The 24456-nt window shown below is 47.4% G+C and overlaps 1 protein-coding gene across 1 annotated transcript in view; it reads right to left on the bottom strand.

Annotated features, from left to right (window-relative positions):
- Nucleotides 1–24456, bottom strand: part of ipo11 (importin 11) — a 161197-nt gene that overhangs the window by 62968 nt on the left and 73773 nt on the right. The window contains exons 17-21 of the mRNA XM_080531365.1: nucleotides 22722–22766; nucleotides 22090–22206; nucleotides 20585–20698; nucleotides 13072–13187; nucleotides 11468–11544 (exon numbers count right to left, since the gene is read on the bottom strand). Of these exons, the coding sequence (XP_080387491.1) occupies nucleotides 11468–11544; nucleotides 13072–13187; nucleotides 20585–20698; nucleotides 22090–22206; nucleotides 22722–22766 (469 nt within the window). The remainder of the gene's footprint in view (nucleotides 1–11467; nucleotides 11545–13071; nucleotides 13188–20584; nucleotides 20699–22089; nucleotides 22207–22721; nucleotides 22767–24456) is intronic.

Raw genomic sequence — 24456 nt, 5'->3', positions numbered from 1 at the left:
TCGCAGCCGGCTGCTGGCAAGGCTGGCTAACGGGGACACAGCTAAACGGGCTATCACAGTTGTGAACTCAATAATCACTTGGCGTCTTCAGCTTCAGCACGGTGTGCGTTTTACTGACTCCGCCATCTTAGGTCGACTTCTCGTTACTTCTCTCTCGTTACTCTCTCTCGTTACTCTCATCACTCTGATTCTCGTCACACTGACGCACAGAGCACTTCCGTCCCTATATATACACCACCGAACCTAGCATCCGGGTCACGGACACACCCCGGATATACCACGTCATTAAACATATACATAAACATTACAATAACAATACATACACCTTCATAAACGTACAGGAATAGTATAGAAAATAATAAAGGAAATAACAGGGCAAAAAAGGGCTGATTCGGGGAAACTAAAACTGGCTCTAAATTGTGGGCCTTCATAACAGTTAGAATTACCAATTAAATGGATGCATCATAACTTTTCTATTGGTTTTCACTGTGAATGAGAAGGTCTCCACTCCTGTCTCACACAGATCATAAACACTGTTTATTAAGTTTGAGAAGTTACCCTCATAAAGGGATGTCTCTCACACACTCATTTAATGTCTCTATTTATGTTATCACATGTTTTATTTATTGTTATAGCTCAGAGAAAACTAGACATTTATGGATTTTTAGCACAGAGTGTGTGTGTGTGTGTGTGTGTGTGTGTGTGTGTGTGTGTGTGTGTGTGTGTGTGTGTGTGAGCACACTGGATACTTTTGTGTGTGTGTGTCTGTGTGTAGGTGTGTGTGTGGATTCCCCTGACAGTTCTCTTGATCTCAGCAGAAATGGACTCTGTTAATCCATTCCAACGCTGTGTGATCAAATATTTAGTTGAACAACCCTGACGATCTCGAGACGACGCTCCATTAAAGTGCTTACTCATCATACATCCAAGGCTGTTAATGTATTTCTTGAATTCTATAGTACTGTAGGTTCCTTATGGAGAAAGAGCTGGGGATTAGGGATGCATATGGTTATCAAAGTCAGTCACCGTCAGTTTTTGCGAAGCAGGACGAGGCCTTTTTTTCCTGTTATAATTTAATCGTATAATCTGAATACTGATAGAAAGATTAAATAAATATGCTATTTGTTCTGTAATTACTGGGGCTGCTAATTTGAGAAAAAACAAGGATCCAAGTTATCCTCCCCAGTTGACTTCCTGACATCAACGGATTGCAACTCCAAAACAACACTAATAGAAATAGGCGCAAAGAAAAACTGAGACGCATGCCTCACATTACATTTATAACCACAATCACCAGAACGAGACCAGAATGATCATCATCAAACAAATGCCCAGCCCTGGGCGAAATGGTCAGTGCCAACCTTTGAAGCGGCAATACAAGTTTCACTTTCATTTTGTATAGAGTGCCCTATGCATTACATTTAGAACTGTAGGCTGAAATGATACAATCATTAGTTATTAGTAGCCTCACTTTAAGGTGAGAGATGACAGCTCTGCTTGTTTTCACTGAAAGGATGATTCTGGCAGCAGCAAATAAGAAATGAGTGATGGTGAGAGTAACTAACGCCTTTTTTTAAAGCTTATTTTCTTCCTTTGATCAAATTATACCCAGAGAGGGAAAATGCACTTTAGAAGGCACTGGGAACTGAAGTAGACGAAGTGTTGAAATAGAATGAGCAGTAAAGGGATTCTCAATACCACAGTAAGTGATAATTGGACAGCAGAGATAGGGAAAGAGGGGGAGTGGGAATAACGATGAGAAAATAAAAGATAATAAAACAGAGATGAGGAGAGAGATCTTCATGGCCTGGAGAAACATTATGGCTAAATTGGAAAAAAGGTGCGTTATGATTAAAAAAGGCACATGAGCTCTCAGCAATCAGCATATAGCACATTTCAGTGGTAGACATGCTGCTCATAGGTGATTTAACGCTCCAATGGGCACAATCCACCCTTCAATTAAACCATTCCTTCCAACCACATATGATCAACAGTAACCTCGTTGACACCAGGCATTCCTAGTTCAGAAAACCTTTTGCTGAAAGGAGCTAGAAAGAAATGACGCCTTGTCAAACCAATCAAATGCCTTGCTCGAGTGGACCTCCAAAAAAGTTATGTTTTTCCTTTTACATTAGATTTTCATTTTTGGCATTTAGCAGACGCCTTATTTCAAAGCGACATACAACAAATACATTTGATTAAGTAAGTGAATCATCTATCCACCAATCCTAGCAGGAAAAAGTAATCTATGCTCAGGCCAGGGACCATTGGCAGTCATCGTGCTAGGAAGTTTTCTTCCATTTCTGGATGTTGCAAGCTAGCACAGGCAACAACTCTCTGCAAAATAGTCCTACCCGGTTGAAAAAGACACACATAACAACAAGCAACCATTCTGCTGGCATGTTGTTGGTTCCATCCAATGACATTGCAACAAGCACATTCTCCCATCGCTCCGTCCAGGACATTCCAAGCCAGATCGGCTAATTTAAAATTCTTCAGACCAATTTACATACAAGTATAAGTCCATAAGTCCTGGACATAAGTCCAGAAAGAATATTTACAACTACATACGGCTGTGGTGCAGGAGGTAGAGCCGGCGTCTAATGATCGCAAGGTCTACAGAACCCCGGCAGGCCACATGTCGAAGTGTCCTTGGGACATTGAACTCTAAATTGCTCCCAATGAGCGGGCCGGCGCCTTGCATGGTAGCTTACCGCAATTGGTGTGTGAATGTGTGTGTGTGAATGAGAGGCCATTATAAATCGCTTCGGAATAAGACGCTATATAAGTCAGTCCATTTATACTGAACAATCTTCCATCTCATATATAACTTTCTCCCACTTAGGATACAGAGGAATGGAACTTTATATTGCCACAAATGTGCATTGATTTCCCTCACAGATGCTGGATGGTCTACGCTGGGAGAGATGATGGCTGCCCATGCAGAAATGGGTTATTACCACATGGGAGGTATTGCTGTAACTCCTCCAGGGGGATCCATGGACATGGGATATGGATTGACATGAAAAGCCAAGACCTCAGGGTTAAATAACTTTTGGTAAATCCCAACAGACTGAAGCAGTATTTAATAAGAGCTATGCAGCATCATGGCCACATTTCCCATACACTCACTGAACACTTTATTAGCAATACCTGTACACCGTCTAATTTTTACAGGTGGTGAAATTAAGTGGGGAATGTTTTCTTGGCACACTTGTTAATACCAATCAATCATCGCTTGAATGCCACAGTCTATTTGAGTATTGTTGCTAACCATGCTTTCAAGTGCCATCCTCTGGACATTACTTAGTGTCATAATGTGTAAATGATGCTATTTGTAAATTCCTAATAAAAATCTAATCAGAAAATCATGTGCATCCCTTCATGGCCACAATGTACCCATCTTCTAATGGCTACTACCAGCAAGAGAATGCATCAAGTCGTTTCAAACTGGTTTCATGAACATGACAATGAGATCAGTGAGTTCAGCTCACTTCAGTGGCATTCCCAGTCACCGGATCTGAATCCATTAGAACACCTTGTGGATGTGGAAGAAGAGAGATTCACAGCCTGAAAGTGCACTTGAAAAATCTGAAGGAATTGTGTGATGCAATCATCTCGTAATGGACCAGAATCTCAAAGGAATGTTTCCAACATCTTGTGGGATCAATACCACTAAGAATTGAGGCTGTTTTGAGAGCAAAGGGAAGGCCTACCCAATATTAGTATAGTGTTCCTAATAAAGTGTTCAGTGAGTGTATACCTAGGTAACATTCAAAATATTATTATATTTCTAGCAAAGCTTACAAACGGAATCACTAGAATAATAACTATAATCTCAAAAGCTGGCCAAAATCTCTCTAGGTAGCTAACGTTAGACAGAATTGATTGAGAGGATTAGACTCATTGTTGGGGCTTTGCTAAGAATTAATAAACTGAGCCCTACAGCAGTTGTCTTAAAAGGTTACAAAATCATCTCTCTCATCTTGTCTTCAGTGATTGGTGCAAGCAAATACATGTGATGAATGAGCAAGTGTGGCTACATTTATGGCTGAAAGGGTTCTACCAGGGGATGAAGGGAAGGCGGACGCCTGTCGTTGAACAAAGTTGCTGTATAGACATTTCACACAAACTCCTAATGGTTCTTCATGGTCAATGGAGACGACGTGTGGTAAAGTTATTCCACAGCACTGTGTGAGACCGCCTGCGGCCCACTCCACTCTCTGTGATGAGAGTACATGTAAAACCTGCTGAGACTTCCATCAACCAGTTCATTTACACACATCCACATCCCTGGAGGAGGTGGGGAGGTGAACGCCTGTTTCTGACACTCTCTTCCCCTTCCCTCCCACCTTCTCACACACCCTCTCCCACACCCTCTCCATCGTCTGCCCAGCTGATAAGCTGTGCACATAGCGATATGCTCCAGGCAAGGGTTCCGTATGAATATCAATACGAGAGAGGAAAAAAATAATGAATGGAAAGGAAATATTGAGTTCCTAAGGTTCAGGGTAGGAAGGACAGCAGAGTGACAGAGTAAAGCCATGGATTTGATAAGGCTTTCATCATTTTCTACCTGGCCAATGTGTGTGAATGAAAGGTGAAGGAGTCAACGTGTGAATACCAAGAGCCTGACAAAGTGTCCGGCTATCGAAAATAAACTGATGGAATAGAACAGTCGAAACTCCAAGCCATTTGTTGAACACAGCTGCAGGGTGCATTGACTAGGCACACTCAGTTACTCTTTACACAGCATTTAAATCAGTCTTTAAATTAGAATCCATTTTATATCCAACTCCAGTGCACAATGTATGCACGTATGTTTCCAACCATCTTGGTCACTGACAAGACAAAGGTCGGTTATGAGTTTCTGTACAGGCGAAAATAATCACAACGACACAACGGGTGCAGTAGATGTGATATTTTCACCCTTCCTCTATGTATTTCTCTCCTCTATCTCCATCTCGCCCTATCCTCTCTCTCCCCCCGCCTCAATCGCCCCCTGTCTTTTCACCAGTCCCACTCATTTCCTGTCTAGGTTATGCCATCAAAGGAAAGACAAAAGTATCAGTGATACTCAATGGGCCAGACAGAATCTGCAAAGGCCCACCTTACATTTACATTTACATTTAAATGCCTTTCAAACTAATTTGAAATCAAATGAAGTCAAATGTTCCAAAACATCCCTAGCCACAGCATTATTGATCCAGTCTTTAGGCAACAGCTGAAAAGACACTGATGAAACCCTTTGTTTCAGATTCCAACAGACCCTGTGCTTATGCAAGTTGAAGTGTGTGGCTGGGGTGAACCGTCTGTTCACAGATGGCCTTACATCTGTGTGTCAGGACAGCCTCTGAATTGGACGCAACAACTTGGATGCAACAACAACAATGTGAGTGTCTGAGACAATCATTTAGTGAACATTCGGGAACAGATTGGGTTACAGTAGCATTGTGTTCAGGCTATTTCACTGAGAACAAACTCAACAAAAGTAAGAGACGGGTTCTTGTTGATTAACCACAATGAAGATTAAAGAAATCTCAACATGGAGCAAATGGAGAATACAAACAATTGGGATAAATCAATTTCAATGTTGAGATAGAGGGAGTCAAAGATAAAGCACTCACATTTGTGTAACAAGGGCATGGGCAGTTCATCATCAAACAAAAGGAAGAGATGCACTACTTTTAATTTGCCTTCTTTTGGAAAGTGGGCATACACCAGCTTGGTTCACAGTGAAGTGTTTGCCAGCATGACTTCAACTAGAGACACGCCGATGCCTCAAATTGTAGTGGGCAGATCAGATCAGCGTGCTGATAAAGAGTGCCACAGCACCTCGTTAGCAGTCCTACACGTCAAGATGACATTAAGCGTCTCGCTACGCACCAGCCTAGCCTGTTATCCAGAGGGACAACCTCAGCACCCTTTCATCACAATGTGGCAACCTGACAAGATAACGTTTATGACAAGAACATTTCCCCCTCCTGTGGCCCCAACATACAGTACAAGGAAGAGTGGATATTCATGTGTCAAATGAAACACTATACGCAAATTGTTCCATCCTCTGAGCATGTCGGATAGGAGGTCAGCTGTCAAAACGAGTTAGCTGAGATGTGAGAGTATGGAGCAATCTTAACAGAACTGCACGAGTGGATGAGATAAGGCGTGAAGGTCTTACTAATAACGTTAATGTTTGAGATGATGATGTACTGTCACATCTTTCGCTCTTGTCATTAGGTCCCCTGATGAAGACTACCTTTTGTCAATGTATTCACTACCTTGACTCTCTTCCACTCACCCTAGTGCCACTTGCATCTGAATGAATGAATGAATGGTCTTTATTGTCATTGCTATAGTACAGGTACCAAACAACGAAATTTGGGAGGGGTGGCTCCCCTGGTGTTAGGAAAGAAAAAAACACTTTAAAAAAAACACAAGAAGGGAAAGGAGCTGGTTTACATAAATAAAGGCTATGTACACTATCCACTGTACTATACTGTACAGATAGACGACTAGGGTTGTCATATTGCACATAGTGTTATTGCACATTTATTTAAAGTGTCGCAGTTTGCAGGCTTGAAATGTACATAATTATTTGTGCCTCAGCACTACACCTGATTTTTTCAGTCCAGCAGCTGCTATCAATCCGTCCAGACTGTCCAGGGCCCAGAACCTAGGTCTTTGCTGTGTTCAGGGCCTGAACGGCCCTGTGGTAGAAGCTGTTCTTCAGTCTGTTTGTCCTTGCGGCCATGGTCCTGAACCGCCTTTTCGAGGGCAGCCGGGTAAAGTGTTCGTACCCAGGGTGGGTTGGGTCCCTGGAGATCTTGGAGGCCTTCCTGAGACAGCGTGTGTTGTACAGCTCTTCCAGAGAGGGGAGGGGGGCGCCTGTGATCTTCTGGGCTGTTCTCACGACTCTCTGTAGCGCATATCTATAGGCATGCACTGGCTGATGGTAATTGGTATGCTGTTAAGGTACTGTATATGGTGGGTAAAGATTAGCATGTGTCAGTTGTAATCCGTCAATCTTCATATCATAATCGATCGATTTAAGCGGATGCTCGAGCTGTATCAGATGCTCGGATGTAATGGAGAGCAGGGCTGGACTGGGACAAAAATTAGGCCCTGCCATGTGGCTCAGACCGGCCCAACACAATCGGTCCGACACCGCCGATCAACATGCTGGCAGTCTGTTGAATATACCATTTGTAAACCCCCCCTATAGAGCGGAGTAAGTGACATGGACAGCAAGTATACCAATGCAAGTGTGAACCAGTGTACTCACTCACTGTTGACGTACTCCACGGTGATGAGACATGGCTGCTGTATCTGTAGTAGGCCTAGCCCCCACAGTCGATCCAGAGAACATATCTGTCAGTTTCTGACATTTTGAGGCATCCTCTGCTAGCTTCTTACTTTTTTTCTCCCTAATTTTCTGGGCACCCCCTTTCACTATCTTATCTACGAACATGACACTGCACTTGGGTTGTCGGCCGAGGGATCAGAGTGGGGGAGGGGGCCGATGGACAGCAGGGCCTAAGCATGTGATGTGTTAGTATAAACGGGGGCCGCCGCTTGATTCAGCGCTAGTTGATGCCGTGCTATTTTGGGCCGCGCTAGTTTGGGGTCGGCCGCGCTAGTTTTATATATATATATATATATATATATATATATATATATATATATATATGAAAAACATTTATTAATTTTTTTTGTGTGGGGGGGGGGGGGGGGGGCAGCCCGACCGGCCCGACCGGCCCAAAACTAGCGCGGCCCACCTGCCAGCGGGCAGGTAGATTGTATGGCCAGTCCAGCGGTGATGGAGAGTCAAAGAGAATTTGCAGTAGCTGAGAGAAGCTCAACCCTGCCCTATTTCACTGGGTAGGCCCATCTAATGTCAAATGCATGGGCTGCTCTCTGACACTCCAATTACTGAATTTTCTGCTCCAGTTTAGCAGAGATAAAGCATGGCATCTTTATCACACGGGCCAGGCCACACACCAGGCAAGCCAACAGCACCAACCCCACCGACACAGAGTCACTGGCCCACATTCCTCACACTTTTTCACTGATCAAAAGAGTACTACCAGAATAAGTCAGCTGAAAGGATAGGAGGGGTGGGTGGTGGTAATAATGATAGACAGGAGCCTGGAAAAAAAGGAGAAAACTAAGCCCATGAGAATGTTGTCTCTGTGTGCAATTATATATGCATGTAAATAAATGCATGAGGGTGGGTTGTAAAATTATGCCCTGTTTGTCATGTTTCCTATGAAAGGATGGAGGGGCATTACGCTTTGATAGTGTGTGCTAATTGGTTCTTACCAGCCACCACAGTTCTGAGACGAGTAAAGCCCAATGCACACAGCGTGCGATTTCTGTTGCACGACAACATTCCATTTTGAAGTTTGAATGGAAGTCTATGAGAAAATCGCATCCCAATGCACACGGCCCCGATTTTAATCGGTACGGCGAAAATTCGATTCCATTCATGACAACAATGGAATGTTGTCGTGCAACAGAAATCGCACGCTGTGTGCATTGGGCTTAAGCTTCTCTCGACAGCACAGGTTTGTGTTTCCCTCACAGGGTTCGCATGGAAAAGCCACCTGCATCTCATTCCGGGCTGTTCTGTGTGGTGTTGAGTGGTAATCATTTTTAATGGAACCAAGCAAACAAATAGCCGCTATGGCTACAATTTCTTCAGCATCTAAAGTATGAAACATAACTGAAATACAGACACTAATTGCTAAGTCCCCACATTTGCAGTTATATGAAATAAAAATATTACTACAGAAATATGAATAAAATATAATCATTTCTCATCAAGTACGGTAAAGAGATTTTTTAAAAAGCCAACAAAACAGCAGTGCTAATATGCAAATGGAAAGCACAAGCAATCACACTGGGGAATAACATTAATTCAGCCACCGTGGTACGGGAACGGCTGACATAAAAAAAAAATGAATTGAGATCCCTATTTATTCTATTAATTTATACATTTCCTGGAACAAGGCCTGCGGTAGCCTGATGTATGAGTTGGCCACAGACTAATGAGGCTGTTATGAAATTCATTACGTTCTCTGAAACACCTGTCATACTTTCCATTTAGCCTAGCATAGGATAATAGGATAGAGAGAGAGAGAGAGAGAGAGAGAGAGAGAGAGAGAGAGAGAGAGAGAGAGAGAGAGAGAGAGAAAAAAGAAGTCAAGGATGTGACCACACGGGAAAAAAAATCTTCTTTTCTTTCCTGCCTTATAATTTTGATTTGATTTTGAGGTCCAGTTAGGATAGTAAGTTGGGTTAACTTAATCTTAAGTCTATTCAACTTCATAAAGTAAGAGTGTTAGGGTTAAAAAAAAAAGTAAGAGGGTTGAAATCATTAACAACCCTACCACTGTGCAATCACAAGCTGAATTAGTACTTGTGATCAGGATATCTTCAGGAGGGAGCATGGTTGTGGTGACAGCCATAATGAGGACATCATCCATGTATGGAACACAGCGAGGGCTCGCCAGGGAGAAGGCGACAGGGAGAACCAGTCAAGGCTAATCCACTGCCGTTAATATGGACGTAATTAGGCAACCAGGGAGAAGTCTTGACAGGAGTTTAGGAGCTTAAACACAGAGCGGGGCTCTTAATAGATGATGGCTGACTGGGGCGTCAAACAGACGCATGTTCTTAGAACCAGATCTGAAAAGCCTTTCATGAAATGCTGTCATCGGGCTATAGTAGAAATGTTATGCTATTTAAATGGGAGGTATTCCGTCGATGTTCCATCGATGTTTCCAGTCCAAGAAAACCAATTTGAGGAAACCATGTTGTATAGTTTATGTCAAGCATTTCACTACTTATAATGTGCTTACACTATATTCTGCAAGCCTAGCATAGAATGCCACCCCCTTCTGACTGAATCAGGAAAAGCGGTCATGAGAAGATGAGTTTTAAAGTGCTATATTAGCATTAGCCTTAGCTTTTAGCCAAAATGATCAAATTTCAAAGGCAGTTTTTTGAGATATCTGGAAATGCTTCAACATGGTAACACATTGTAGTGCCAAGATGCATTGTTAATCAGACATGGGAGGTATATGTTTTCAATATATTTATAGAGTATGTGATATGAAGTGATAAAGTTGTCTGTGTAGGCTATTTGTGAACAATATATAATGTTAAGCTGAATGGAATCAATATACAGCATAGAGGCAATGACAAGGTTAGTGAATGAGCGGAAGAGGAGAAAGCAGTGGGAAGATGCATGTGGACGAACCCAACTGCATAAAGATGCGCGTCTTTGATCTCGCTACTTTTCCGATGCATTGGAGGCATTTAATCGACCACCGCTAATGAAAGAGCTCACAGGTAAGAAGACGCCGCTTTATCATAAAACGATAGTTTGATAACGTCAACTTCCAGAAGACTCAAAACCACAGGAGGAATGTGATGAATGTCATCTCAGAGGCCAGAAGTTAGCAACTCCACACATCCCTCGCTTGTGATGAGCTCATCTGCTCATGCTCTTGTTTACAACCCGATTTGCACACGCAGTTCCACAGAAAGAAACCGTGGAGTTAGCTGAAGAGGTTATCGATGCCAATATGATTGTATATGTTGTACTGTATGTATTGTAGTGTGAATGAGGATGTGTGTGACATAATTGCAAGACATTATTTATTTATTTGTTAAACAGGGGAAGGATGACATGGACTGTCAGTGTGCGCTGCAAGATCCTCTCAACAGTAATCCATCTATTATCCATCTATCCCTCTCCATCCATCTATCAGTCCAATCATCATCCATCCATCCATCCATCCATCCAGTTGCCCTCCAGAACTGCAGCAGAAATTCAGCTTGTGATGGACTACTGAGCCTGTTCAATCTCCTCACTCTCTCACACACGCACACACACACACACACATACACACATACACACACAGGCCTGATTTTCTGACTCCATACTAGCACTGAATCAATCCAGCCCACAACCGTGGTCAATAAGGGCCCATCGTTCAAGAGGATTTAGCCTCCATCAGCCACCAGCCCAAACACAAGACGAAAGATATGAAAAAACTGGCCTTGAAGCCATTCCAGGAGCGTGACAATGATACTAAATCATAACCTCTCTCTAAGGAAAAGCACTGGGAGTGATTTGTCAAACTATACCCTGTAGATGCGGATTGCGATTCAGATGAAAACTAGACAACAATTCCAGGTGTCTTCTCCTGTGATTCAAAAACCACTACGCTTATTACCACTAGCATACTCATCTACATCATCATAATCCAAAAGTCACTACAATCAGAAATCATCAACCATAAACACCACACCTCCCATTTATACACCAACTTCATTGGCAAGCCCCATGACCAGGAGAATGACTAGGCTAAGGTAAAGCTGCCTTGTGTGAAGTGTGGACTACTAAAGTCTGCTAGAGGCCTTCAGGATAGGACCATTATACACAGCAGGAAACACTCACCCAGCAGAGCTGACATGTTCTGGAAGATTCTTAGCAGCTCTGTGGTTATGGCCGGACTGTTCTCCAACGTCACTAACCTGGAGGGAGTGAGGGAGGGATGGAGGAAAGAAGGGAGGGAAGGGGCAGGGAGGGAAGAAGAGGGGGGGAGAGAGGAAGGCAGTGGAGAAGGAGGGTGGAAGGGAGTGAGGGAGGAAGGACGGGAGAAAGGAGGAAGAGAAAAGTTCACAACACCACTCAGGGCTACTGTAACAGGACAACCAACCAACCTTGTTTGAGAAACCGAGTCTTAGTGGCCACTATGATGGCACCAGAAATTGATTGTGAGAATGCAAATGAGTAATGGAACGCTAACTGCCAAAACGAGGAACGGTTTTGCTAGACTTCATCTAAAACTCTTGACTGGGGCAAAACATACTGTACTATACAGTTCTGATGTTCAGCTGGTGGAAAAATAGTCTGAAAACATTCTCGAAAAAATGAATAACAGCAAGACTGAGTGTGATGACAAAGTGTTGAGTGATAATGGTAAGAAGGTATTTTTTACATTACACTGGTTATTTGCACACAACCCATTACGTTGAGAGATACGGTAAGTGTGTGTGTGTGTGTGTGAGAGAGAGAGAGAGAGAGAGAGAGAGAGAGAGAGAGAGAGAGAGAGAGAGAGAGAGAGAGAGAGAGAGAGAGAGAGAGAAGAGAGACAGAGCGACAGCGTTTCAGAGACACAGAGAGAGAGAACAGGATAATGACAACAAGAGAGTGAGCGAATGACACAAATGACACAAATGACTCAGTAAATGAGATAAACAAGTACTTAGGTCACAACTGTTCATCAGTGAGGATGAAAAGGCAAAACTGACAGCAGCATCACTTACACTGCAAAAATAAATAAATAACATTGAACACTGAATATTTCATAGGCTGACGCCGCAAAGGAGTGAGAGAGTGCGAGAAAGACAGAGCGAGCCTTGAAGGAGAGAGATAGAAAGAGAGCGAATGACGGAAAGAGAGAGAGAGGAGAGAAGAACGAAAGGTCATGGTGGTTTATTTAAGCAGATTAAGAGTTATTTTACTTTGACAAACAAGCCATCTGTGTGTGTGTGTGTGTGTGTGTGTGTGTGTGTGTGTGTGTGTGTGTGTGTGTGTGTGCTTCTAGCTGGGTGTGTGTGTTACTGCTTCTAGCCACGGTAGCAGATGGTGCATGATTATAAGAATATGGTTTTAGAGAGAGAGTGAGAGAGGTAGAGAGAGAGAGGTAGAGAGAGAGTGAGAGAGGTAGAGAGAGAGAGTGAGAGAGGTAGAGAGGTAGAGAGAGAGAGAGAGTGAGAGAGGTAGAGAGAGAGAGAGAGAGAGAGAGAGAGAGAGAGAGAGAGAGAGAGAGAGAGAGAGAGAGAGAGGTGAGTGAGTGCAGTATCTAAGTGATAATAAATGTCTACCTTTAGGAGTGTGACAGATGCTGTTAGTATCAATGTGAGGACAGACAGCACTAGTGCTTCTCACAGACTTCGGTGGTAAAGGAGGATACGCACACATCACCACATACATCAAAGGCACAACTGTGTGTGTGTGTGTGTGTGTGTGTGTGTGTGTGTGTGTGTTGTACCTACCACAGCTCAAGCCCGTCTTCCAGAAGGTAAACGTGAGGTGGTTGGGAGACGTCAGTGCTCAGCTGGATGACAGGAAGCAGGAAGGGGTACAGGTTCTTACTCTCCGCCCCCAGGCCCTGTGATATCACACAGAAAGTGACATTAGCAGACAGGAGAGGGCAGATTCTAAAGGCCAGTTCAGACCCCGCCGCAGGGCGGCTGAAGCCGTTGCGTGTCGTCTCAAAAGACCTACCGTGTCAAATCGCCACGTGCCGTTTTAGAACGTAAGAACATCTAGAACGTAGAACGTCGCTTCCGCCATTCAGGAAACAGCACAGTGTAGTGCCGGAGGAAAAAGGAAAGACGTAGGCAACGTAATGATAACTGTTTAATCAAAATAACAACTTGTACTCTCCGTACAGGACCAGGAAATCGATCACCAAAACTCTTGTGTCTAAACAGGAAGTTGCAACGTTAATAATCCTCCCCTCTGCCCCTAGTGCCAGAACTGGTTCCCTCCCACTACACAACCAACAGCAAGAGGAGAACATGAACCCATAATGTAGTCACTACACCAGCCCCCCCAGTGTTCACCTCAATATTGGAAATCCTCACGGCGAGGAGGGCGTATGGCCCGGCCCCTACGATCGTAGGTAAAGTCAGGAGGTGCGGGAGGAGGTGTGACATCGCCCATCACGTCCTCCTGCAGGGAAGGACGGGGGGCAGTGACGACCGGGGGCTCGCGAGCTGCGGGGGGTTGTCGGGGTCGGAGGGGGGAATGGCCAGGGCGCTGCAGGGGAGGTAGGACTGGAGGCCGGCCTCTGCGCGGTGGCAGGGCCAAGTCCAGGGGCAGTTCAAGGTCCAAGTGGGCCGGTTTGAGGCGATCAACGGACACACACTCAGGCCTACCCCCCATGTCAACCATGAAGTTCTTGGCTCCGGCCTCGATGACACGGAAAGGCCCGTCATAAGGAGGACGTAGTGGAGTCCTGTGGCCATCATGACGAATGAAAACGAACCTCGCTGAGTGCAGCTCCGGGGGCACCCTCGAAGTAGGGACACCATGCTGCGTAGTCGGGACCGGGACGAAGGTCCTGGCGCTGTCCAGCAGGGAGGCGCGCTGAGCGGCGGCGGACCAGGGCTCCGTTGACTTGGGAATGAAGTCACCGGGGACCCGCAGCGGCTGTCCAAACACCAGCTCAGCGGACGACGACTGGAGGTCCTCCTTAGGCGCTGTCCTGAGCCCCAGCATGACCCACGGCAGCTTGTCAAGCCAGTTGCTGTCCGTGAGGCTGGCTCGAAGGGCGGCCTTCATGGATCGATGGAAACGCTCACAGAGCCCGTTCGCCTGCGGGTGATAGGCGGTTGTGCGGTGGAGCTTGACCCCCAGATTCTCCGCCACCGCTGCCCACAGCTCTGAAGTAAACTGTGAGCCACGGTCAGAGGAGAGATCAGCAGGGGTGCCGTAGCGGGAGACCCACACCGCGATGAACGCCCGGGCCAGGTCGGGGGCTGTCGTTGAGGAGAGCGGAACTGCCTCCGGCCAGCGAGTAGTCCTGTCCACCATGGTAAAGAGATAGGTGTATCCGTGCGAGGGGGGCAGCGGCCCTACCAGGTCCACGTTTACATGATCGAACCTCCGCTCAGGCACAGAGAACTGCTCCAGGGGGGCCTTGACGTGTCGATGCACCTTGGCGCGCTGGCAGGCGATGCACGTGTCTACCCAGGCCCTCACATCCCTCTTGAGCCCATGCCAGACGAATTTCTCTGACACCAGCCGTGAGGACGGTTTCCTACCAGGGTGAGACAAGCCGTGTATCGCCTCGAAGGCGGGGCGCCTCCAGTTGGCGGGGACCACCGGTCGTGGCTGACCCATGGAGACGTCGCACAGGAGCGTGGCCCCTGCGTCACCGAAAACCACCTCTTCTAGGCGCAGTCCTGTGTCCGACAACTTGAGAGCCTGGACGGCGGGGTCGGCGGCCTGGTCTGCAGCCATGCGCGCGTAGTCCAAACCCAGTTGGACCGCACCAACCACCGCCCTGGAGAGACAATCCGCGACCTGGTTGGACTTCCCAGCAACGTGCTGGATGTCTGTGGTGAACTCGGATATGTAGGCGAGCTGGCGCTGTTGGCGGTCGGACCACGGCTCCGCCACCTTGGACATGGCGTGCGTGAGTGGCTTGTGGTCCACGTAGGCCGTAAACTCGCGGCCCTCCAGTAAAAAACGGAAGTGTCTGACAGCAAGCCACAGCCCGAGGAGCTCCCTGTCGAATGTGCTGTACCTTTGCTCTCTGGGAGACAGCTGGCGGCTGAAGAATGCAAGAGGCTGCCAGGCGTCCCCAACCCACTGTTCGTACACCGCTCCCACAGCAAAGTCAGAGGCGTCCGTGGTGAGAGCAGTGGGTGCCGAGGGCGAGGGGTGGGCCAACATGGCAGCGCGGGCCAGGGCCGCCTTGGTGTCCTGAAAGGCTTTGACACGCTCCGCCGTCCAGTCCACCGGCTGCTTCAGAGTCTTGCCCTTCTGGGCATCGTACAGAGGCCGCAGGATGTGAGCGATGTGGTGGAGGAAGCGATAGTAGAAGGTTACCATCCCGATGAACCCCTTGAGCTCGCTGATTGTGCTGGGGCGCGGGAAAGCAGCGACAGCTTCCACCTTCGAGGGGAGGGGGGTCACCCCCTCTGCGGAGACCCGGTGCCCGAGAAAGTCGATGGTGTTCCGTCCGAACTCACACTTCGCCGGATTGACAATCAGCCCATGTTGGCTGAGCCGTGTGAAAAGGGCCCGGAGGTGGGACAGGTGCTCCTCCTCCGTGGTGCTTGCGACGAGGATGTCATCCAAGTAGACGAAGAGGAATGGTAGGTCCCGGAGCACCGAGTGCATGAGGCGTTGGAAGGTCTGCGCCGCGTTCTTCAGGCCGAACGGCATCCGCAGAAACTCGAAGAGTCCAAATGGCGTGATTACGGCCGTCTTAGGGACGTCCTCGGGGTGCACCGGCACCTGATGGTACCCCCGTACCAGGTCCACTTTGGAGAAGAAGCGTTTGCCTGCCAGGTTCGCTGAAAAGTCCTGGACATGTGGGACCGGGTAGCGGTCAGGCTTGGACGCGTCGTTGAGGCGGCGGTAGTCCCCACATGGGCGCCACCCGCCGTCTGACTTAGGGACGATGTGCAGGGGAGACGCCCAGGGGCTGCTCGAGCGCCGAACGATGCCCACCTGCTCCATATGCGCAAACTCCGCCCTGGCGATGGCCAGCTTCTCCGGGTTGAGGCGCCTGGCCCTGGCGTGGAGGGGAGGCCCCTCGGTCTCGATGTGGTGCTCCACTCCGTGTTTCACCGTGGGCGCGGAGAAGGTGGGCTTGGTAAGGTCGGGGAATTCGGCGAGCAGCCGAAGGTACTGGTCACTTTCGGCGAGCGTATTGGACCACCCGCTGTAGACCGCCTCCCCCTGCGTACAGGCGAAGGAAGCGAAAGTCTGTGAGTTGACCAGGCGCCTGTTCCCCACGTCCACCAACAGGTTGTGGGCGCACAGAAAATCCGCACCAAGGAGGGGAAATGTGACAGCCGCTATGACAAAATCCCACGAAAAGCATTGCCCTCCGAAGCACACGTCCACCGCCCTAGTGCCATAAGAGCAGATAGGTGTGCCGTCCGCGCCTGCCAACTGCGGACCACGCTCCTCCTTCGCCACATCCGATCTCTCTGCCGGAATGATGCTCCACTGGGCACCTGTGTCACAAAGGAAACTGCGACCAGAGGCGGTGTCTTGTATGAAGAGCAGCCTGTTGGTGACGCCAGCGCTCAGGGCCACTACTGAGTGCCGGCCCCGCCGTTTCCCGTCGGTCCGAAGGTGCAGGGTGAGCGGCACCGTTTGGCCTTGGCGCCAAAAGTGGCGTGGTAGAAACAATGGCCCGCAGCGTTACCCTGCTGGCCAGAAGGTCTGGCGTCATCCTTCGCTCTCCTGCGACGGTCGGGTGGCGGGGCGGCCGCGGGAGCGAGCAGGTCGGGGGACCGTTGAGGCATGGCCAAGACGAACCGGTCCGCCTCCCTGGCCAGGGCGCGGGGCTCCATGATGGCGGTGTTGGCCAGCGCCATCCTAACTTGAGCTGGCAATGTGCGCATGAACAGCTCTGTGAAGAGGATCATGGGGTCTTCTGTACCGAGCAGGTTTAGCATCCTCTCCATGCGCGCAGAAGGCCTCTCGTCACCCAAGTCCGACATGGCAAATAGGCGACGCACCCTCTCCGCAGTGGACAGTTCAAATGTCTCTAGAAGCAGGGCCTTGAGGCGCTCATATTTGTTCGTCGTCGGGGGAGCAGACAAAAAACCTACCACTCGAGCTGCGGTGGAGCTGCCCAACATTGCCACAGCATGGTTGTACCGGTCGTCGTCGTCATCGATGTCACTTTTGTTAAAATGTGCCTCTACAATAGCAAACCATGCAGCAGGCGTTGAGTCCCAGAACTCCGGTAGCTTGAGAGTGGGAGTGTGCGCACCACGCGTTACCCTGACAGGGGATGGTGATGGCTGCCGCTGGTTTGAACGTCTTCCTCGCCCGGACATTTTGCAGGATTGTAATGTTCGCTCGCTGGTTTTTGTACACAATTACGTTAACAAAAATCCACGTCGGGGGTCACCAGTGTAGTGCCGGAGGAAAAAGGAAAGACGTAGGCAACGTAATGATAACTGTTTAATCAAAATAACAACTTGTACTCTCCGTACAGGACCAGGAAATCGATCACCAAAACTCTTGTGTCTAAACAGGAAGTTGCAACGTTAATAATCCTCCCCTCTGCCCCTAGTGCCAGAACTGGTTCCCTCCCACTACACAACCAACAGCAAGAGGAGAACATGAACCCATAATGTAGTCACTACAACAGACCAGTAAAAATAGAACAAAAATAGAATAGAATAGGGAAATAAGCGAGCGAAATTGGTAGAAGCCAGTATATCCCCAGTTTCCAATTCCTTACATAAGTTGCCGTAGGCCCCCTGTCTCTGCCGCTGCAGTAGCCAAAGACGGCTCCAGATCCTGGGTTTCCTAGCTCGGCATCTTCACCGATAGACAAGATTTGTTGATAAGTGTTGTTTCTGCAAACACTGCCAGCAAGTCACTGTCGCTGTCATCCATTTCTCTCTTTTTCTTGCCAGGTAAAAACAACTTGCGTCGTTGTTATGGAAACGGTCACCTGTGTCTGTGCCCAGTTTTAGAATGTTGCAAACCATAGTTTTGGGATTCTGTTGCAAGTGGTTGCAAGTTTCAACTCGTCTCATTGTGAATCTTTGATCTGAACTGGCCTTTAAAACAACAAAAGAAAATTCCAAAGACAGAGAGAGAGAGAGACATACAGCATGTGTTCTACACAACGTTTCACAGTGTATGAGGTAATACCCAGGGCAGTTTCTTAACTCCTTTACTTCTTAACTTGATGAGCTCAGACTGAGTGACCTTCTGTGGGTCTGGTGAGTCACTGTGGAGTTCACACAGAGGACAGCGTACAACAACAGAATGGCCCATCTCTCCATACGCATACAGTATGCACACATGCAAGCACACGCGCGCACACACACGCACGCACACACACACACACACACACACACACACACACACACACACACACACACACACACACACACACACACACCACTGTATCCAGCGAGGAGACAGATTGAGGAGATGGTCAAGAGCTGTCAATCATATCATACTGGCACACACATCATGTTGCCTAAAAACCTGCCAACAAGATGTAACAGTCCATCAGCACTGACACCCATCTGTAGCCCTTCCTCTCGTCTGCACCCTCAGACTGCCAACTCTCTCTCTCTCCTCTTCTCCCCAGCCCTCTGTCTTCTCTCTGCCTCTCCTCTCCTCTCCTCTGTCTTCTCTCTGCCTCTCCTCTTCTCTCCTCCCCAGCCCTCTGTCTTCTCTCTGCCTCTTCTCTCCTCCCCTCTGTCTTCTCTCTGCCTCTCCTCTTCTCTCCAGCCCTCTGTCTTCTCTCTGCCTCTCCTCTCCTCCCCAGCCCTTTGTCTTCTCTCTGCCTCTTCTCTTCTCTCCTCTGTCTTCTCTCAGCCTCTCCTCTTCTCTCCAGCCCTCTGTCTTCTCTCTGCCTCTTCTCTCCTCCCCTCTGTCTTCTCTCAGCCTCTACTCTTCTCTCCTCTCCAGCCCTCTGTCTTCTCTCTGCCTCTTCTCTCCTCTCCAACCCTCTGTCTTCTCTCTGCCTCTCCTCTCCTCCCCAGCCCTCTGTCTTCTCTCTGCCTCTTCTCTCCTCCCCAGCCCTCTGTCTTCTCTCTGCCTCTTCTCTCCTCTCCTCTCCAGCCCTCTGTCTTCTCTCTGCCTCTCCTCTCCTCCCCAGCCCTCTGTCTTCTCTCTGCCTCTCCTCTCCTCTCCTCTCCAGCCCTCTGTCTTCTCTCTGCCTCTCCTCTCCTCTCCTCTCCAGCCCTCTGTCTTCTCTCAGCCTCTTCTCTCCTCCCCAGCCCTCTGTCTTCTCTCAGCCTCTTCTCTCTCTCCTCTGTCTTCTCTCTGCCTCTTCTCTCCTCCCCAGCCCTCTGTCTTCTCTCTGCCTCTTCTCTCCTCCCCAGCCCTCTGTCTTCTCTCTGCCTCTCCTCTCCTCCCCAGCCCTCTGTCTTCTCTCTGCCTCTTCTCTCTTCCCCAGCCCTCTGTCTTCTCTCAGCCTCTTCTCTCCTCCCCAGCCCTCTGTCTTCTCTCAGCCTCTCCTCTCCAGCCCTCTGTCTTCTCTCAGCCTCTTCTCTTCTCCCCAGCCCTCTGTCTTCTCTCAGCCTCTTCTCTCTCTCCTCTGTCTTCTCTCAGCCTCTTCTCTCCTCCCCAGCCCTCTGTCTTCTCTCAGCCTCTTCTCTTCTCTTCTCTCCCTCTGTCTTCTCACAGCCAGTCTTCTATCCCTCTTCAGGCCTCCAAAATCACACCTCTACCTCTGCTATGCCCTTTCAAACCACTGTCTCAGGTCACCCTCCATCTCTTTACCGCTCTCACTTTCTTCCATCTCAACTTGTGTGTAGAGTATGGCTTGTGTGTGTGAGTGTGTGTGTGTGTGTGTGAGTGTGTGTGTGTGTGTGTGTGTGTGTGTGTCCTCCAGATGGTCACTGCTCTGCTCTGGAGGACACATAATACACAACAAAGTGGTTCAGCCCAAATGGGTCTTGGCCGTGCGTGTTCCAGAGTGTCAGGGTCTGACTGGAATGAACAGTTCCAAAGGAACCAGGCCATAATGGGACTATGCACCAGAAGTGAATAATGTAGAAGCCCTGTTTGGAGCTCACACTCTGGTAGAGGCTAGGTGGCGTATCCAGCCGTACATCTGTTCAGCCATACATCTGTTCAGCCATACATCTGTTCAGACTGCAGAAGACACTTTTCTTTGCTTGGGTGTTTGTTTGGCCATTTTTGGGATGCAGACAGCGTCTTCTGTAGGGCTTCTTACAGATTTAAACTTGAGGGAAGAGAGGGGTTTATGTGTGTGTGTGTGTGTGTGTGTGTGTGTGTGTGTGTGTGTGTGTGTGTGTGTGTGTGTGTGTGTCGTACCTGTACCAGGTGGACAAGGGTGGTGAGTATGGCACAGCGCAGCATGTTGTGTTCCTCCGACTGTTTCCACAGGAGCGGCAGGTACTGGACCAGACAGCCCACGTAGGGCCGGATCTAACACAAACAAACAAACAAACAAACAAACACACTGTCACAACAACCCACAGCAGTACATTACCATTCAGTAACCATTAACCATGTCTTCATCAGTACACCAAACAAACATAACAACCCTTTCACTAGCTGCTAATGGTCCCTGAAATGTGTTCATTAGCAACACGGAGATAAGAGCAAAAATGACTAAATATCCAATTAACCACACACTTCCCCACAGACGTTCATAATCATACTAATTCTCAGAACTAAACTAATTTACCCAAACAGTCCTCTCTCTTTCTATCCCTATGAGAAAATGCTACCAAAAGACGCATTGATGACAATATCTCTATTAGATGAAGCCAGGACCACGGATCCTGAATGGAGCCAGTCGCTCTATTTCCCTCTGTGAAATTGGAAAGGAGGACGGCACAGAATGGCCCCTGATTTCAAAAGTGCTCCGGTGCAGTGGGTCAAAACTAAGACTCCCAGGATACAAAAAAAAAAAGAAAATTGAATTATAGACTCTAAACTGAGTTTTCTCTCGCTCCCCTCCCCCCCCCCCTCTCCCCCAGCCCCCCCTCACTCAGTGCTGGGATTTCCTGCACCGTTACACCATTTTAACGAGCTGGTTTGGGGCAGGGAGGTTAGTTAATATCCCAGACAGACTTTCAACTTCTGCCCTTAACTGAAGAAAGAAAGAAATCCACTTCCAAAGGTCTTTAAAGAAGATGAGAGGGGAGCCAACTTATCTCTAAAGGGTAATTTGTGAATATGGAAAATAGAAAGAGAGAAGAAAAAAAATGAATTATATCCTCCGCTGATAGTTTCGTTTCATTCCATGTTTTCTCCCAACGCTTCTTTCTTATATCGCTTCAAAGACTCCCTGTGAGGAGTGACAGAATATTCATTGGGATTTTCTTCTCACATACAGTAGGGAGTTTAAGACAGGCCCGTTTGTAGAGTGGAGGAGACTGAACTAGACTGACAGTCTACCAGAAGGAAGGCAATTTCAGTTTAAGTCAAGAGACTAACTGGAAAAGAGTTAGAGGACGAAATTTACGGTGAGTTTCGGGTCAAAATCTCAACAGATTAGCTTCACGATCGGATGAAGATGCAACAGATCCTAGCAAAATATCAAGGCATGTCAGCGACCGGAGAGGAACTCCAAAATGTAGCTTGTCATACAAAATATACACTGCCATGAATGAAATGAATTCTTATTGTTATTCTTATCTTATTCATCTCTAACAACTCCCTCCCACTCAGTGCCCGCCCGCCCCCCCCCCCCCCATGTGAACCCTGTCTTCAACTTTTACCTGCATTATGGCCTTTGGACATCAGCAACTCTCTACCTCTACTATGTTGTGACCTTTGAACTTTGTGGAGACCACCCCCTGACCTCTCACCTGGATGCTGACCCTCTCGATGACGCAGGAGATGACATGGAGGACCTGCATCTTGGTGTCACACTCTGTCACCTGCTGCAGCAGCTGGAACAACAGCCCGAATATAGACTCTAGATACTGTAGGGGGAGAGAAAGACAGAGAGAGAGAGAGAGAAGAGAGAGAGAGAGGTAAGAGCAGCAGAAGGAAGGGATGAGGGGAGAGAAAAAGAGCTCCATTTCATTTCTAACATTCATAGCTTTGATCCATATCGTCCATTCTATAACACGTTCAGTCTAAGAAAGCATAGGCAGAATAAAACAACATTTCATTTCATTGCAGTTCCATTTCCACAAGAACGTCAGATTCCTCACCGGTAGGAACTGTTCGGTCCGGAACTCAAAGTCGTCCACAGGTGATGATGCGTTAAGGTAGTGACGATGAGAGGTCTTGCGGGTCAACTGAACATTCCTGAGTGACTTCATTAAACAGGCTTGAATCCTATCCCGTCTATTCTATTCACTATTCACTATTCATTCACTATCAATGGTATTGAAAACTTGTCAATGCATTTGTTCAGAAGGAGAGAGTGATAATGATTTTTATTTGGAAAGAAAGCAAAAATGTCAATACATGACGTTTGTTGTAAACATACGAGAAGGATATTGAGCTTCAGGGTTGTGGCCGTCTCAATCCGCACCTAGAGACCATAAAGGAAGAGCATCAGTGGGGAGGATCATGTGTTTGGACAGACAACAGGTTTGGTTATTAATGCTTGAAGAGAGAGAGAGAGAGAGAGAGAGAAAGAGAGAGAGAAAGAGAGAGAGAAAGAGAAAGAGACAAGAGGGAGGGAGGGAGGCAGAGAGAGGACACAGAGATCGATAGATAGAGGACAGAGAGAGAGGCCGAGAGGACAGAGAGTCTAGAATAACTGTCATTAAGGCGGGCTTCAGCCTCACAACAGAGGCAACAGCTGGACTTAAACTAAATAGTCCCAAAGTAAAGCTCTGAGCACTGTGTGTGTGTGTGTGTGTGTGTGTGTGTGCGCGTGCGTTATTGTGAGTGAGAACAAATTCAGTTTTTAATGTAGTCAGTGTTTCCTCTACATGCATTTATTGGTGGCGGGCCGCCACGATGGAATTTCCTCCGCCACGAATTGATTCAGTCCACAACAAAAAAAAAAAAAAAAAGTTCTCAAAAAAAAAAAAAAATTTGCATTTTAGCTGATTAAAATATATCTGATCCTAGATCAGCGCTATAATGGATGTTGACTAAAAGTGCACCTAAATCCACGCCCATCTCTCTCTAACCGCTGATCCAAAATCAGATTAATGACATTCAGTTGACGACGTGACACAAGGGCTCCTGATTGGTCTAAATGTGAACTGTGGTATTATTGTTATTGTGTACAGGCCACCGTAGTGACATCCGGGGGGTATTCCATCAACATCGCTAAAGGGAAAATCCAGGTTTAGTCTGATAAATCTCGCGAGAGTTCTTACAAATATCCAGGCATATTCTGATAGGTCTCGCGAGAGTTATCAAAAATAAGCCAGGATTTTCCTTTAGCGACGTTGATGGAATACCCCCCAGGTCAGGTGGGCAGGTTACGACGAGACAACAAGAGACCGGTATTGTAGAGCTTACAGAGCGAGTTAAAATAAAGACACTTACATTGAAATACAGAAGGACTCACGTGTATGTTTAATAGACTAACACGACATGGTGTCAGAAGTCCTGTAAGTGAGTGTTAAGAAAGAGTTAGATCGGCCGACAAGTGTCATTTGAGCTCGTGACGGTGAGAAGGGAGAAGAAAAGATGGATGCTAATGCTAACGCGGGAGCAGCTGCAGTCCAGAGAACGGCGCCAGTTTCAAGTGCTACGTTAGCAGACATTTGCAAGTCAAAAAACGATTCTTATGTGCCGTCACTTTAGCAACGACACAGTATTGTCAAGGGGAAAAGAAGGGGAGACGATTTTTTTATTGACAACGGAATTACATGCTGGAAAAACATGCAGCTAAAATTCAGGGAACATTTGGACAATAAGAGACACACGGGAGAAGTACGGGAAAACAGGGCTCATGTGGGTCTCATCAAAGGTAAGAGTTTGTTTTCTTTAACTCAGCTGATACTCAGCTGTTTACCGAATGCTCCATCTGACTGTGATTTTACTTCTGTAATGTGGTGGGTTGACATAATTCACGCACGGAACTATAGGTTGAGACTATTGTTCCTTCCGTAGTACCCAAGTTGTTTAGACTGTTCTATTTACTGCTTGAGTGTGTTGTTGACAATCGTTCATGTCCTTCATTAAACGTTTAGCTTTGTCATTTGATACGCCGCCTACGACTACCATCTCTCTGCACTACAGTAAACAGTTAATCAGTA

Source organism: Nansenia antarctica (assembly GCF_963989245.1).
Source record: "Nansenia antarctica genome assembly, chromosome: 5".
Lineage (NCBI taxonomy): Eukaryota > Metazoa > Chordata > Actinopteri > Argentiniformes > Microstomatidae > Nansenia > Nansenia antarctica.
This window is presented reverse-complemented; position numbering and strand designations above follow the sequence as displayed.